Source organism: Haliaeetus leucocephalus, unplaced genomic scaffold (genome assembly GCF_000737465.1).
Source record: "Haliaeetus leucocephalus isolate CR32 unplaced genomic scaffold, Haliaeetus_leucocephalus-4.0 Scaffold151, whole genome shotgun sequence".
NCBI lineage: Eukaryota > Metazoa > Chordata > Aves > Accipitriformes > Accipitridae > Haliaeetus > Haliaeetus leucocephalus.
The window spans coordinates 7,133,761-7,151,071 of NW_010972587.1; the positions used below are offsets into that span (position 1 = coordinate 7,133,761).

Genomic DNA, 17,311 nt, shown 5'->3' on the forward strand with positions numbered 1-17,311 from the left:
AGCCTTATGTCGCGCACAGCGTACACACAATTCAAAAGAAGCTTCCGTGCCAAAAAAATCTCACATGGCAGCGAGGGTCTGCCGGCATTGCTGGGTAATCCAAACCCCTGACTCTGGGAGGAAGTCAGCCAGTGGAAGCTGCTGAGGCCAACACCATCAAAATAGCCCAGACACTCAGCCCAGTCCTATTTCACACCGGAGCAGTGAGATCACAGGGCGATCAGTGTGAGCCTTTCCAAATGTGTGCTCTTCTCCTGCTTGGCTGTCTACTAGAAACACTTGTGGCTCTCGGGCACAGGAAGTTTTCAGTATACAGACCAGACAGATTACAATCCACTCCATATTCCATGAAGCTATTTTGTGTGAAGGTTTTTGGGTTGGTTTTTTTTTTTTTGATGTGTGTCTGAAGGTCAAAGAGAGAGGTATTGAGAAAGGAGTTGGCTTGTACTGGAGAATTTCAAGGACATTTAAGTGTTACAGTGCTTAACTCTTGGACATCTTGTTGTTCAGCAGAAGCCTTAGCTGACAAGTAAATGCCCAAACTCAAAGCATGTAGAAAAACAGCCACTTAAGAAAGGCACTCTCAGAAATTATGAATGGGACTCGGGAGACAACAAGGACTGACAATGCAGATAAAAAGTGGCAAAGTGTACATGCCCATGCAGCTGTATGGTTGTCACACGCTCCTGTTAGGGAATCATCATCTAATTGTCATTTAATTCTTGTCTAATTCAACTGGAATTGCCAATTCTGACGTCCCCTTCTAAAAAAGAATCCAGGAGTAAATCTCTAGGCTTGTATTTTAAGCACTCAAATAATACATAGGAGCCACTGATTTATTTCCATCCCCTGCTTGATTCAGAGCAGGGATCTGTTTATCCCTGTTTATCACATCTCAGGCAAATATGTTGATCCCTGGGCTAAGGCTGCCAGGGTATTACATGTGCGCTATCTGTCTTGCCCCAGTAGTGCCGCTTTCAAGAATATTCAAACGTTCATTCAGAAAGGGATGTAGCCTGAGGGGGGCAGGCTCTCACATGAAATGTGGAAGGCAGCTGTTCAAACACCCAAGTACAGTACTAAAAGAAAATTACAGGAGCCTGGCTGGATCTTCTCCCTCCTGCAAGGGCTCTGATACCCAGACTGACTTTCTTTTTTCCATCCTTAATTCTCCTCAGTTATCCCAAACAAAGTAGAATTCTTTCTAATAGGGAACAATGACAGCATAGTTCACAGCAAAACAAGGCAAAAAAAAAAAAAAATCTTAGGAAGTCCCATAGTCTACATATTTTGCTTGAAGGCTACAGCACTCCTAACAGAGGTTTACATAGCTGCTGCTCTGCAGCTAACCCAGTCTGGTGTCTTTACTTCCATCAGGAGACTTACCTAAATCTACCTTGTTATAACAAATTTCATGGTTTTTTTTTTTCTTCCTACATAATCACCAACATCAGTTTACTCTGTGCCTCTTTGCAGCAATTATTTACTGTTTGCTTGATCACTGCTAGTGCTTTCTCTTGACTTTTCTAATTCTGTAGTCTATACCACCACATTTATTCAACATTTACTTTGACAACATTTCTAAGCTTCTCATCACTCTCGTTAGCACTCTGTGTTTTCTCTAGTTGTACCAGCTGTCTCTCTTTTGAGATGCAGTGCAGTACCTGAAAATGGGCACAGAATTACAGCTGAAGTCTTACCAGCCTAGAAGAGGACGGAAGGACGACCGCATGTGTCTCCCTCCTGTTTGCATGTCCTAGTGGCGTGTGTGGGGTTTTTTTCTCAACAGCACACGTTCAGCTCACGATTCACTGTGACCAGCAGTTTCCTTCTTTTGTAGACTCACCACCTACCTAGTTCCTCAGTCTGTATTTCTGCAGTGATCTGGCTTGCCTAAGTGCTCATTTGTGCCCTTGTCCTCATCAAATTGAAACCTATTAAAGACCATATTTCTGATTCATCACAATCAGTTTGAAACCTAGGCATGTCCTCCAACAAGCTGATAATTCATACCATCTCCGTGATATCTGCAGACTTGATGAGTGTATTCTCTAGTCCATCATCTGAGTTATTAAAATGTGTTCCCAGAGCAGAACCCTGACACGTCCCTCATTTGAGAGTTCTTCTTTGATGAGTTTCCAAGGAGTTGAATACCCATAGGAGCTTAATTTTCCTGGTCTTCATATGAGGATGTCATGTGAAACTGTATAAAAAAAACTTCATTAAAATCAAGTAAGTGACTTCCACGTATCCCATAACCACAAGAATTGTTCTCCTGTTATGATGGGACAATAAATTGATCTGGCACAACTTAGTCTTGAAAATTTTTAAACAGGAACAAGACTACTCCATACTGGCATTATTCACCCCTTTGTATTCTTCCGGGTGCACACAAATACTGTATCATTTTCCAGTATTTTCACAGAAACACAGAAGCTTAGGTTGAACTCCTCATGTACCAGTCCCGCTTTCCTTCTGTTTAAGAACATGCATTACATTTGCCCATCAGCACTCTCCTGCAGTCTCACTCCTCCCCCACAAGTTCTCAAAGCTATCAGGGAATGGCACCCAGAGCAGTTCGGCCAATTCTCTTAAGTACACCGAGGCCAAACCAGTTTTAACACTAATCTAATTATTTTACCTCTTGGTTTTCCTGTCCCATCCTGACTCCTTCTCCTTTTGTTACTAGCACTAATAATTTTGCTAACTAGCTAAATGCACTTCATTTTTTAATTGTAATCTGAATTGACAGAGGCGTTAAGCATATCATCATCTGTTAATGGCTTTCTCTCTGTTTAGGCTCCCTTAGTTCTCTTGCTATTGCAATACTTAAAGCTTCTCCTTACTTTTTATGTCTTTTGATAGTGATTTCTTGCTTTGTCCTTTGCCTTTCTGATTTCGTCCTAACACGTCTATGCTATCCTTTCTTCCCCAGCCTTAGTTCTGTCTTCTTTTTTTTTTCCCTACCTTGTTCATGACTGCTTTTCCTCAGCTTCAGAACAGAATATTAGAATAATTTAGGCTGGAAAGGACCCGTGGAGGTCATCTAGCCCAGGGCCAACTTCAATGTTTGATCAGGTTACTCAGGGTCTCGTTCTGTCAAGATTGCCATTTATCTTGTGGTTTCACTGAGAGGTAGTTACAGTCTCGTCAGGAAGAATGGCATTCTGGCAAGTCCCGAACTGCTCCCTAAAATGCCCCTGGCTAAGCTGTGTTCGAGGGCCAATCTAGAAAGTGTGTTCTAGGTCCATCTGCTCTAAGTCCTGTTGATACACCAGGCAGAAGCACATGAAAATAACGCACCCAGCTGCTCTGCTGTGCCAACAGTGAGGGATTTCTGCATACGTCTGGAAGATGATGTTTACATACCTCTGGGAATTTTCTGAAGAAAACGTGGCACATATACTTTTCAGACATCTCTAAGGTTTTGCAGCAAGGCCTGAAAATCTACGTTGTGAATTTAGGCACCCAAAGTGGGGCCCAGGCACGAAAGTCCCATGTGGAATCAGGCCCTTGATGGCATTACTGCTAATTGGCATGTGCTAACCTATGCATTTCCTGATGTCTCTTGGCAGCCCTGAGACCCTTCCCATGGTTAGTCCAAGAAGGATTATCTATCTAGGTTTCCCTTCGCTGGCCTGTCCTTTGGGACCTGATCCTGCAAGCACTATCAGATGTAAGTAATTACAAAAAATACTTTGGGAGGTGAGACACTATTGGGATGTTCAGAAAGGGATGAGATAAATTCATGGGCAACATGTCTGTAAACAGATACTAACAGAACTAGGCAGGGATGTGCCCTATAACATCCCTCTTTAGACAGTTCTTGATACTGAGGAATTATAAAAGGACTAGATGACCAGAAGTGGCCAAGCTCATATGCACTTTCTAAATAGTCAGAATATTCTGCTAGATGGACTACTGGGCTGACCTAGCAGGGAATTTCTCGCATATTATATATTTCTTATATGTGACTTATTTTTTTCCATTGTACTAAAAGCTGGAAGAGTCACTTGCACTAATCCATTAACTACCTCTGTGAGCTTACTGTGTCAAAAAACGAGTATGTGGATGATGGACATCACTGACTGTATATCACAGGTCTGATGACTCTGATAATTATTGAAGCCATTTGGTTCAGCTCAATGGTTTCTATAACATATGAATTCTTATGGCAAAAAGGAATATAAGGATGGCTGAGATTAATCCAATCTGTTCCTGCTGGTACTGCATTGCCTCAGGTAGAGTTAAGATCATGAAGATCTGAACTGTGATGCCATCTTGCTGAACTGAAGCTAGTAAACTGGACAAGGAGTGCTATGCAGGACAATGAGAACTTAAGTCTTATCATGCAATCTCTTTCAGGAATATCAGTAGTGCATTTCTGGTTGTCTTCACCATAGCTCGGCATGACTTTATTGGGATCAGCAGTGTGCAATGTCAGCTCAAATGAAAAAGCTATTGGCATAACTTAGACTCATCAGACACAAATCAATCCTGCCATCTGATACTACTAAGTTGCAAACAAATGATGAAGAATTCATGTTACTACCTCAGAAATTTGCAATTAAAATAAACTCAAAGTATTTCAAACCAAAAGCTATCACAGTCAGAAACCTAATTCCTTGCAAGGGCCTGGTACAGTTGATAAGACCATTCTAGATCATGGCTTACTCAGAAATTTTGGGGCTCTTGAAAAGTCACATTAAGTAGTTTGACTAACTTTAGTCTTATTTATAACTCTCTATATACTGGTGTCTGAGTTACAGGTATGACTGTTGGTCTGTGCAGGCACGCTTGCAATTCTTGAATGTGCTGTGTGTAACTAAGATGACTCAGTGACTTTCTTCAGAAATAAAAACTTAGTTACAATTTCTTTTTTATTAAATAGCTCATATTGGTGAGGAAAAAATGGTTTCATTACTTCAGGTAGTTTCTCTACTGATCATCAAATTATTGCTTGAATTTCAGTTCAGGGACACTGAACATTTATCTTCTGTCAGAGAATGTCATACATCCCAAGAAAGTGACATTGGTTTTTTCCAGTCTCATATTTTCTCCTCTTACTTTACATATACAACTTTATGAGCAGCTTAAAGCTTCCCAAAAACACTAAGCAAGTTCACTGCTGATTGAACCCAGCACGAGGACATAATCACAGTACTGAACAGTTGGAATTCTGGAAAATAGTTTATGTGAAGTGTTACAAAATTCCTGGAACCATGGAAACGTCAAATTTGAGATGCTCGACTGAGAAAGCTCCCCAATGAGAGGTGATAATCCAAGCATCTGCAGACTCTTTATTGTTTAGAAACTGTTGCTGCTGCCTGTGTAAAATCAACTTCTGCAAAGACACATCCTCTACCTGGAAAAAGACAGCTAAATATAAGCAGCCACAAGGCATTGATGCTCCTTGAATGTGCTCACACACTACCTTTCAGCCAGTATAATGAATAATACAGTTTGTAAACATGGTACCAATTGTGTGATCATTTAATAACTCCTTGTTCCATGAAATACTTAGGTCTAGCATCAGCTGACGAGAGAGAGACAAATTCTTTCTTGAATTGACATGACTTTTGGATCCAAATAGAGCAATGCTGATGGTCCAGAACCTTCAGAGGGCTCTCTTCTCCAAATGTAATTTCAATGAATTAGTTATTAATTAGTTGGCAATCTTTCTTGGTAATTCTTCACTAATGACACTGATATCTTGGATGCAGATTTCTAATTCTCTTGTAATAATGAAAAGTGATTTCCTTGGAAAAAACTGTAGAAAAAGTTCATCTAAGGCTTCTCATAATGTCAGTTTCTTTACCATAATGTCCTTGAAGGTTAATAGGTTGTGCAGGATGGACTTCACAGCTTGAAAATTGATAAAAGGAAAGATCGAATCTTCAGGGACAACTTTTCTCTTACCCTTGCCACTGCTAATGATCATTCTTGTAAACATTTCAGAGCCTTTATATTCTTCACTGCGTATCTTCCAACTATGACAAAGTTTCTTTATCCTGTTGTTAAATACTTGTTGGATAATACTTGCAGATGAGAAACTTTGTTAGGTGATTCTGTTTCATACTGCCGAGTGGGCTCAAGTGACCTTGTAGGAACGTCACACAGAATCTTTGATACAAAAAACACTGATGCTGGCTTCCACTGCCAAAGCAGAAATTTGGATGATTTTGGATTGTCCAGTGAATGTTAATGTCACTGAGTTTTCAGCATTTGCACCAATGACTTTATCAGTGATAGTCATGTTCCTGATTATGATGACCAGTTCAGTTTGATTTCTTCTTTTTCTGTAGTAGTTTGCAGACCAGTAATCAGTTCTGAAATATCAGTTCTGTCTTGCATATCTTTTATTTAATTCAACAGATCCTGATTCCTCAAAGCGAGACATGGTTTACCAACAACAGCAGTGGGAATGCAAGAAGAAAGCAATCTGTGATTAGCCTCGTACCCTGAAGACTGCCTTCCTGCTGTAAACGCAACTGCTCTCATTACCCCTGCTCGCTACTGAATTTGCAATTTGCTAATTAACATGGCTGCAAGTAACCAGTTCTGAAGGAAAAGAAAGATAGGGTGCAATTACATGAAGTGGTAAATGCCACGCTCTGAACGCATCTGGTTTTAACGCCTCCCTCCTCATACACCATCCAGTTTCAGAACCCACCTGCAGACATTACTGAAAAGCTGTTCCACTATGGCTTTCCCAAGCTGTAGTTCCAATACAAAGTTTTTACAATTAATTGTATTCTCATAAAATGACATTTATAATCCATAATTAGTCATCTCATTTAAACGCCAAGCTTTTTAGAAGTCCAAGGCACTCAGCAGCTCCCATTGAACAGCATGGGACTAGGCTACTGTGTATGGACTTACCAAATATAATTAATTTGTTCGTCATTTGGAGTTTATTTAGGAACTGCTGGTGCACAATTGCTTCTGTCTGTGCTATTTTTCAGTTATTATAGTGATCAATAATACTTCAAAGTAATAATTGTAATGCTTAGCACTTCCAGCCCAAAAGTTCTATTAGGCTGCTGTAATACACAAATGTTGTTTACAAATAATGACGCTGCAGGTCAACAGATTCTATTATAAGCCAGCTGTTTCACACTTCACAACAAAAATATTTTCTCTAAGTAAGTCTAAACATAGCTATATGCTGTCCAGTTACCAGTTTCAGAACACAGATCTAGGATTGCTCTTCCAATGATTCTTTATCTAATCAGAACAGATTGTGTTTCTTTCTTCTAAATGTTTCCTCAATGCTTAATTATCAAATCATTTCCCCAAAAAACATAATTAGTACACTTTCTCCAAGAACCCAAGCACGCACTTACATCAATTCAGCTGAAGCCTTATTTTTGATGATTTTTGCAGGCAGAGTGGGCATCTGGCAATCTTTTAGTCTATGCAGTTTCTCTGATATGTTCTCTGGAGTGGTCTGGTGAAAAATGAAATACAGGCAGTTTTTGAGCATGCTGTTGTGAAGTCTGGCTAGAATGAGAAGGGTAAGACCCATTTCATCACCCAGAATTTCTGAATACTATCCCCTTTTCATTCCTGTCTTGTGTCCGATATGCCAGATGAATTGCATGGGGAAGGAAGAGTGTCAGCTCAGCCAAGGTTCTTTCCATACCTTGAGAAATTTCCTGTTGTCTTTTAGGATAACCATAAGACTCCTTTGTGCTTTAAGATGGTGCAGAACTAGTGGTCAGAGCCATTTACTTATTTCGGAAATCTCAGACAACAAATTTGCGGATTTTCTTTGTGCCACATACTCATGGCATGTTCAAGACACATGTTACAACACCTAGATCTCAATGTACTTTAAAGAACACATTTTTGAGCCTTCAGGAATCTCAAGGCAAGTTAAATCTTAGTATATAACCATGCAGAAGTTATTAAGTGAGATTACGTGAAATGAACAGAACAGAGAGGTGAAAGAGTAGAATATAGATTGCCGTATTTCTTGCACTACCAGATCACAGGTAACCAACCTTGTTTACAAGCATGTACCTTAAATGACACACAGCCAAATAACAGAATGACCTTCACGGCCTGAAACAGTTTTGCAGCTGTGCAACAGGTTCCGATAACATGATACAATATATGTTAGATTCAAGGTCATTATTGCTATTTAATACAGAGCAAATTTCTTTCCAGAAGACTTTATTTCAATGGCTTCTGTTTTCCAAAAGCAGCAGCTATTTTCCTTTTGAAAGCCCATGTAGATAAGATACTTGCGGATTCTGTATTAACATTTTCTCTAGTCCCAGATGCATTATACAGAATTTATTTTTTAAGTTTGAAGGTGATACAGGCTGTCACATTTGAGGGCTCACACCACTCTAACTGAAGGGATTGGAAGAAAATTCTCTGTTGAAACCTCTTCAGAGCATCCCGTATCTTCCACTGAAGCATCTGATACTGGCCTTGCTCAAAAAATACAGACAACAGATTTGGTGGACTGCAGTGTGGCACCTTGAGCACTTCATCCCTATATTTGATGGGAGATAAAATTTTAAGGACTTTTGAGGTATATTCCAGGTGGACAACTGCCTAGGTTATCACCAGGAAGGGACAGAAGTACATTTGTCTTTCAATGATTAGAAGCAGCCAGCAGGTGCAGGAGACCATAAGTGATGCAAAAGGGCCCCAAAACACACCAACTAGTGTACCAGCCCAAACCAAGTGGAGATGGTAAGAAGATGTTAGAATTAACATTGAAAGTGTTTGAAGATTGGTGTATTCTTAAGGGATACAGAAAGATAGATCTGTGAAATCATTTTTTTCTTGCTACAACACAGAGAGGAAGAAAATAGGAAATGTTAGAATGAATATACAAAACCCCCCTCTTTTTTTTTTTTTTTTTTTTTTGCATTAAAGCCCAGTAAAGCTCAAGGATTATGGATATAGAGCAATCAAAAGACTTGTGAAAAGCTACACAGAGAAAGGAATCTGACTGACACTTGGAAAGGGAATGGTCACATATCAGACTACCCAAAGTACATGTTGTGAACATTACACTCCAATCAGACAGGAACATATTTATGGAAATTAAGATGGTGCATACATGCTTTTCAAAGCTGACACTGACTCAGCAAGGCTAATCATTGTACCTGAGGAAGAACTTAGAGAGAACACTTAGGACATAGCAAGTATCTCTGCTAAAACAGAAAATGTGACAGGGCAGCAAAACCAACCCTCTGTATTTACCATATACCATAAAAGATTGATGCCATGCCACCCAAAGGATCTCAAGCAAGTCATAACAAAGTACACGACACAGGCTTTATTTGTGAAGAGCAACGTAGGATGTGGAAAGCAAGAGGTAACGATGACACATGGAGAATAAAACCTTGAAGTACAAATCATGTAAAATGTACAAAGTATAAATAATGGTGAAATCAACACTTCTTCAAAATTATGAGCTAAACTGGTTGTCCACAAAGGCAGAAGAATACTGAAAATAAAATGGACAAATTTTGAAATTACAGACAACAGAGAAAATACACAAAAACTCAGGAGGAACAGGGAATTCTATAGGGCTATGACATGATTGCATTACTTCCAATATTGTAGCCACATTTTGGCAACAGTAATATCTCAAAAGATTCCCTTTTCAGTTGTTCCTGCATTTTAAATCCACATGTGCATGGAATAATTGAGGACTGAATTAATGCAGCACCAGGAAGTAAGTCAGGACCAAGTAATGCCTGCATTTGAGTATGGCTTATTAACTTTGTCTTAATGCTCCAATGCTATGTATCTATAATCAAACGGCTCATTAAACTGGCACGCCCATATGTCAGAGAGCTAACACCAGGAAACCAAAAGAATATTTGGCAATGGGTGATGAAACAGTTGAATACAATTCATGTATAAAAAGCGATCATTCGACATAAACATTTCCTGGTTTTGTGATGTGCTGTTTTAAACAATCCCTATGTTATTGCTGAGGAGAGAACTGTCTACGTCCATTACCTTCACTGTATCTTCACAGCTTCCACTTCCAAGCCACTATCATCCCAGTTTTCCATGAAGATCCATGGCTCTGCAAAAATCCCTTGTGAGCCCCAGGGAAGTACGCTGTCATTTTTCCACAGTCTGAGCACTAAGCTCTCCTTCCGTCCATAGGCAGCGGAGACGTGATTAGCCTGAGTGTTGGATGCAGAAACTAGCTCTCCACACACCCTTTCCTTCCTTTCACTTGCAGAACTACAGCGAATATTTATTTTAATTAGTAGCAGCGACTATGGTTTAACTATCGCCCTTTTGACTGAGATGAAGTTTAGATGTCACAGTCATCATGTTCTGAAACTACCTAGTGTCAAAATGCACTCTATGCTTCCAACATGTTGTAGCGTAAACAGACAAATAAGTATATGACTGTAAAAATGGCCTTTCACGTAATTACGAAAAACGTGATGGCAGAAATATGATTGCATAGCACATGATGTATCTTGTACTCATGTCCCATTTCATGTCCCCCATTTTTTGCCTAATCACAAGTAGAAGACGTCTGTTATTATTACTACCTTTCTTCCTGCAAGGAATCCCTGCTTGTGGATAGAACCATGGAAAATGCTTGTCCCAGCCAGCAACAGCGCACCAGGCCTCCGGTTTCTGATTGGCACTCCCTCCTCCCCAGGAAAACGTCTTGTAGTAAAATAAATGTGTTTGTGCAGTGGTGACTATTTGTCACTGTAGACCCTGACACAGGCATTAAAGCATCTGCCATTTAGAACTGTGTCTCATAACCGCCCAACATGAGAGCTGTAATGAAATCCTACCTTACCATATTGAACTAGAGAAGTCTGTTTAGTTAGCAAGGTTGCACCTCTCAGATACTAACAGGACTGTAACTGATATGAACACTAAAGTCCATATCCAATCAAAGGAAAACAGCAATAATTTGGAACAGCTATACAGCCAAGGCCTCTGTGAATAAGAATTTTTAAATCTTCCCCTACAAAGACCGTAAAATTATACAAAGTTGTCTTTTCCAGGTTTCTACCTTTCTGGCTTCCCAGCTCCAGAGCATATACTACACCGTCCGCTACTCTACTTGCCAAACTTGCATTTGAGGGATGGTTGCTCCCACATGCTTTTAAATTCTCCGAAATGGCACATACTTATCCACAAGCACTGGCATGCAGAGTACACACACCTCCTCTAGTCAGTTCCCAAAGCTCCAGCGAGAGTGCAGGTGACAATGTGGATATGCAAATAATAGCATTTCCTTGGACAAGCAGAATTTGAATAGGGGCAAGTAAACAAGAGAGCCTAGGTAGGCAAAAGTCAGCTGATCGTCTAACAACATAACAACGAAAATCAAGAATTAAAGCTGGCCTGTGTCACCACTGCAGACTTCTGTGAAATTCAGACATTTTAAGGCAAGAAAAGATAATGAAGTTGAGCTAAGAAGTGCTCCTACATACCACAAGCCATGAAGTTCCATATGCTCTGTTGCAGTAGCGGGAATTATGCTTCCATGAATGTCAGTAAAGTTCTTTTGCTTAAATTTCCCATAGGTCATTGTCAGCATAAGAAATGCTGGTCCCCCCATAGAGTCTCCACTGCCCAGACCTTCAAGAAAACTCATGGAAAATCTCTAATCTCTGTTCACCAAACATTTCTGTAATAACTTGTAGATTCAGGGATAGATATGTGTTCTTTACCAGACCACCTCTCTTTTGTGCACCAACTTTCCCCTTACAGTTTCCGCATCTCTCAACCATTTCAAACATCTTTAAAAAGTAAAGATACTTCAATCCTTCCCACCTGTTTAAAATTTCCTTCTGAAGGCAAAGGAGAAATGAAATGTTTTGCAATCCTTGGCATAACATACTATTTCAGCAGCAAATTTCACAGTGCAGCAACATGTCAAGGTTTTCTCTAGTTCTTCCCAATGAACTGCGACTGTGAATACATTAGCAGATAATACCGGTACATCAGGAGCAGGTCTGTAGAAACTGGCAGTGCTGAAGACCTAGCGTCCACTTCTCATTTCAGGATACCTTCCACCTTAGTTTCTCCTGAACAGAACCCGGATGACACACTCTGAGAGCACCCTGTAAGGAGTATCACAGGTGCAGTAAGTGGGGGCTATTCAGGGATTTGCTCCACACGGGCTTTCCTGACAAATTAAAATAAGAATGTAAACACATCCCAGGTGAGTATGTGAGTGCACCTCTTGATACGTCAGGAGGAATGGCAGACAATTAACTCTCAAATAGCTTAGACTGGTGTCCTAACTATGTAATATAGAGGTTACAAGTGACAACAAAACATGGATGTTAACACACATCCCCAGACATGCCACCTACCCTTACCTGAATACACTACCAAACTCAGGCGAGAAGGTCTTCTGTGCAAAATGGAATTGGCAGAGAACAGGACAGGAGTTAAGAGCCTAAACTTTTTCTGTAGCAAAGAGGTACTCTAAGCAGTTACCTTGAGAATATGACGACAGTGTATAATCTTTTTTCTGTTGAGAAATTAGATGAAAAATGCTAAAATTTTAAAAGGGGATGTTCTTGTTCCTGTGAAAAAAGGACATGTTAGAAATATCAGTAGAAGATATCAAGTCAAATGTTAGAGGGATTTCAGGAACTTGGTGAAACACAAGTTTTGAAGAATATAAACTGTTTGGAAAGACAGAAATAAAGGCAAACAGCAGCACTGTGTATTAACAATAAAGTATGTAGAAAGGGAAAGCTTCTGTCAAGAAAGATGCTGTTGAACATAAGCGTAAAAGTTAAAAAAAAGGAGACTGGGAGTGTGAACAGAAAAATTTCCATCTCTGAAGTGCAAACACACTCTGAGAACCCCAGCATGCCCACAGCTGCGCCTACCCTGATAACCTGCACTTCAGAAATCTGCAAGAAGCAGATTACCTGGCAGCCAGGGTATCTAACCATCTCTCAAATCAAGGCGTGTATTGTACGAGTAGAACAGGGCTATAACAAAGACAGGCTGAAAAATTCACCTTTGCCTAGGTGCCCTTTCAGAGTGCCACACAGGAGTGGATATGCCCGATAGCCACTAACCACCGATGCCACTGCAAAAAAGCGTCAAAAAGATCAAAGGTTAAAAACACACCATGCCTGTGGCTGGAAGAATCTTGAGGAGAGCGAAGGAGAAAAAAGAGGTGTTTGGAGTGGTATGCAGTGCTATGTGGGTCCTAGATGACAAAATATTTCTCTATAATTCTGGACTGAACTTCTGCTTAAACCATAAGGTGTCAGGAGTGACCTGGGCAGTTCCAGGTTCATTATTCAACCACAGTTATCCAGAAAAGTTTATGTGGAAAGTGAATTTGGAGGGACTGAAGTTCTGGATATCAGCTGTGACTTAAAATGCAGTGCATCTTTCTTGGATTTGGGTCATCCTGACCACTTACTGAATTTACCACTCACTGACTTACTGAAATACTTCTTTGGTAGGACAATAGACTTGTAGACCAGTGAAATGCAGTACATCTCGTATTTTACTTGTATAAATATACCGAAAGTACATTTTCAGCAGAGTGCTACAGTATTCTGGTGGAAGCAGTTAACAACTGAATAAGGAACTGGCTTCACAGGCTGAAAGTGAGTTTTTCTGTATGGGGCTATCAAGCCGACTGAAGTTACAAGCAGAGTTCAGCAGTGATCCTCCTTCTAATTCTATGTCCAGTTGTTCTTATTCATGTGCTTTTACTTCCTCTTATGTCTTTGTGCTTATATCTAACATGATCTGGAATGAAAGGTATGAAAGAAAAAAGACCAGCACCAACTTTTGAATCCTCCACTTGATCCACTTTTGTAATGGAGACCATCACTGAGGACATTTTGTTCAAATACGCTAGGGTCGTTTGCTAGCTGTGTTACGCTCACCAAGGAGCTGGAATGGGAGATGCAGTATGATGTGGAAATTGCTTATGTGATACGGAAATTGGCTGACTTCATTCAAATTAAAATTCATTTACAGTTGATAGGAGTTTTGCTCGATAAAGGGCTAACTATACTGTGTCCACGTTTCTGTGAAGAACCAAATGTCTTTACTCTAGCACTAAATGCTGGAAAGAAAGAATTTCTTACTCTGTTTCCTGTTTAAAAAAAAAAAAAATCTGCTGACAGAGGAGCATGTGGCTCCTAAACTTCCAGTTTCCCAACTCCCTAAGCCCAGTTAAAACTCTTGAAAGGACAACAACAATTTGGTAATGATACTTCTCCCTTAAACTAAGTTTTCATTTGTGCACCTTACCAGTAGATTGATCTCGTCTCTGTCCTGTTCCAAACATTCCCAGAGCAGTGGTAAAGAAACTAAAGATTGTAAGAAAAAATTACGGTAGTAAATGTGAAAATATTTTAAATAATCAGCAGACTTATGATTTTTCCTTTTTTATTATTTCTGCCATCACTAATGGTATGGGACAAACATCCCTGTGGGACTCCAAAGCATGTAACGCCAAGGGACTGCATTGTCAGCAAATTAAATGAGAAACACAAGGGATGGGTAAAGGTCAACATTATATCCCTTTTTAAAGGTAGAAAATTAAATCACAGGGAAATTAAGTGACTGGTCAAAGGTCAAACAGAAAGCAAGTTGCAGAGCATGGAAACTGAGAAATGGTGTCCTATGTTCAGCTCCTTAACTGCAAGACTACCCTTTCTTTAATCTGAAGAGGATAAAAAACTCAGTGCTGGAATATTAATATCAAAATTAGTTTCGCTGAGAACAGTCTGAATTTCTTCTGCCTCGTCCAAAACTGGATATTGTTCTGCCTCATTAAAGCAGAAATGAGATCCATTCCAACAACCCTGATGTGGTCAAAACAAAATCACAACTGCCCTTTAAGATCTTTGTACTCCGAAAATTTGGTTTGCAATCAGCTTTGGAGAAACAGTCAAGTCAATGATCAATTTCATTGTAGCTTTCGAGAAACGAACAAAAATGCAACGGTTCCCTTCAGAAAGAATGAGGTTAGAATCTACATTTGAGAGAGATTGTGGTATTCCAGGTGCTTCGTCCACTCCTCGTATATTATTGTGAGTTTCTGTGAAAAATGCGCATATACATGTATACACACACACACACACAGAAATATACTTACTTATCCACATAAATATACATACATATGTGTGTGTCTATACATATGGACACATATATATGCATATACACATATATTTACCTTAGCAGAGAGAAATCACACAGGATTTAAGGAACACAAGGCAGTCCAAGGAAAGAGGCAAACAGGTGATTTTCCCATACCTTCTCTTTCTTGATGTAAGAGAAGCCCAGACACGATGTGATGTTACAGTATACCTAACGGGGAGCGATCGCAAGCTCCATTTCTGTCTCAGGGGCTAGGAAGCTCTATATATCTTGCCAGGCCCAAGGGATTAAACTGCAGTTACACCACACGCCTGGGCTTCGCTTGCCCTAAACACCGTCAAGGACAGGGGCTGTGCTGACAGCCCCATCAGACTGTAACCCAGTCACCCGGAATCACTCCTGTCACCTCACGGGCAACGTGGGAAAGTTCACATGAAAAGCCTAAGCCGAGGTGCAATAACCACGGGTGCCTCAGCACCGCAGCAAGGCTCTGCCTTGGCAACCTTCCCCCTGCGTGTGGAGCAACAGTGAGCTTGGCTCCTAACCTTGGGCTGGCCCGGGTGGCTTGGGTCACAGGAATGGCATGCTTCAGGGGAGGGGGGGGGAATAGCGGGGGGCTTCTTCTGAAAATATTAACCCGTCTATTTGGAGAGCGAGGGCTGCCTTTGAAATCTCTCCTTATAGATCTATACTTAGCAGCAGGGCAAGGAGCGTGCGCTGGGGGGGGTGTGAGGGGTGGCCTGGGGGAGGGCTCCCCGTGAAGCCCCGTGCCTTTGTCCTCCAGCCGTGCCCCCCGCCGGCTCGGCAGCGGGGACAGGACAGGATGGCCCGGACGCGGCTCCCGAGCCCCCACCTCGCGTCCCTTCGCTGCACCCTGAGCTCACAGGATTTCAGGGCAGGGGGAGGGGGGGGGGGGAAGAATTGAGCTGTATTTCTCTTTTTTGCTTGTTTTCCTTTTTTTTTTTTTTTTTTTCCAATTTTCCTCCCCCCCTTCATGCCCCCCCCCCCCCCTTCTAAATAGGAGATGTTCTCAGGACAGCGCCCAGGAGACTGGCTGGAATCAGTTTTGGAGGGTGATACACCGCGACAGCTAGAAGTTGGATAGGGTTTCAGCAGCTCCTATATAAAGCAGGGGGGACTTATGTCACCGCACTAATTAAATTCCATCCGAGTTGTTCCTCGGGGTGTTTTTGAGCCTGCCACCCAACTCAAGCAGGCAGAGAGGCCGAGGGACAGCATGATGATGGACCTTTTTGAAACCGGCTCCTATTTCTTCTACTTGGATGGGGAGAATGGAGCCCTGCAGCAGCTGGAGATGGCCGAGGGATCCCCGCTGTACCCAGGCAGCGATGGCACCCTGTCGCCCTGTCAGGACCAAATGCCGCCGGAGGCCGGCAGCGACAGTAGCGGAGAGGAGCATGTGCTGGCACCCCCGGGACTACAACCCCCTCACTGCCCCGGCCAGTGTTTGATCTGGGCTTGTAAAACTTGCAAGAGAAAGTCGGCCCCCACGGACAGGCGGAAAGCGGCCACCCTGCGGGAGAGGAGGAGGCTGAAGAAGATCAACGAAGCCTTCGAGGCGCTGAAAAGGCGGACTGTGGCCAACCCCAACCAGCGGCTGCCCAAGGTGGAGATCCTGAGGAGCGCCATCAGCTACATCGAGAGGCTGCAGGACCTCTTGCACAGGCTGGATCAGCAGGAGAAAATGCAGGAGATCGGGGGGGACCCCTTCACCTTCAGCCCCAAGCAGGGAAATGTAAGCACTGCCGCTCCATCCCTCCCGCCGCCCACGACCATGTCCGTGTCCCCCCTCCTCCTCCTCCTCAGGGGGCTCCGGGAGAAACGTCCGAGCTCCTCAGGCCTCCAGCGGGCAGCCGGCCCGGCCCGCCCCGGGGAGGAGGGGGGGGGAGCCGCGGCCCTCCTTAACTAATTAATACCTTAATTAAAACCCCTCCTCTCCCCCAGATCCCCAGTTCAGACTTCCTGAGCACCTGCAGCTCCGACTGGCAAAGCGTTTCCGACCATTCCCGGGCCCTAGGAGCCAGCCCCAAGGAAGGTAACGTCCTCCGGGACGGGCCGCCGCCGGCCTGCCCGCCCTTCCCGCCCTTCCCCTCACGGCCCTCGGCAAGGGCCGGCCGGTCAGTCCCCGGCCCTGCCGCCCCTTCGGGCCCGGCCGGGGCGGGGGGGGGGGGGGGGGTTG

At 42.3% G+C, this 17,311-nt stretch overlaps 1 protein-coding gene across 1 annotated transcript in view; it reads left to right on the plus strand.

Annotated features, from left to right (window-relative positions):
• Positions 1 to 16,288: 16,288 nt before the first annotated feature.
• Positions 16,289 to 17,311, plus strand: part of MYF6 (myogenic factor 6 (herculin)) — a 1,181-nt gene continuing 158 nt past the window's right edge. Inside the window, exons 1-2 of the mRNA XM_010561831.1 lie at positions 16,289 to 16,867; positions 17,077 to 17,167. Coding sequence (XP_010560133.1) covers positions 16,349 to 16,867; positions 17,077 to 17,167 — 610 coding nt within the window. The 5' untranslated portion in view covers positions 16,289 to 16,348. The remainder of the gene's footprint in view (positions 16,868 to 17,076; positions 17,168 to 17,311) is intronic.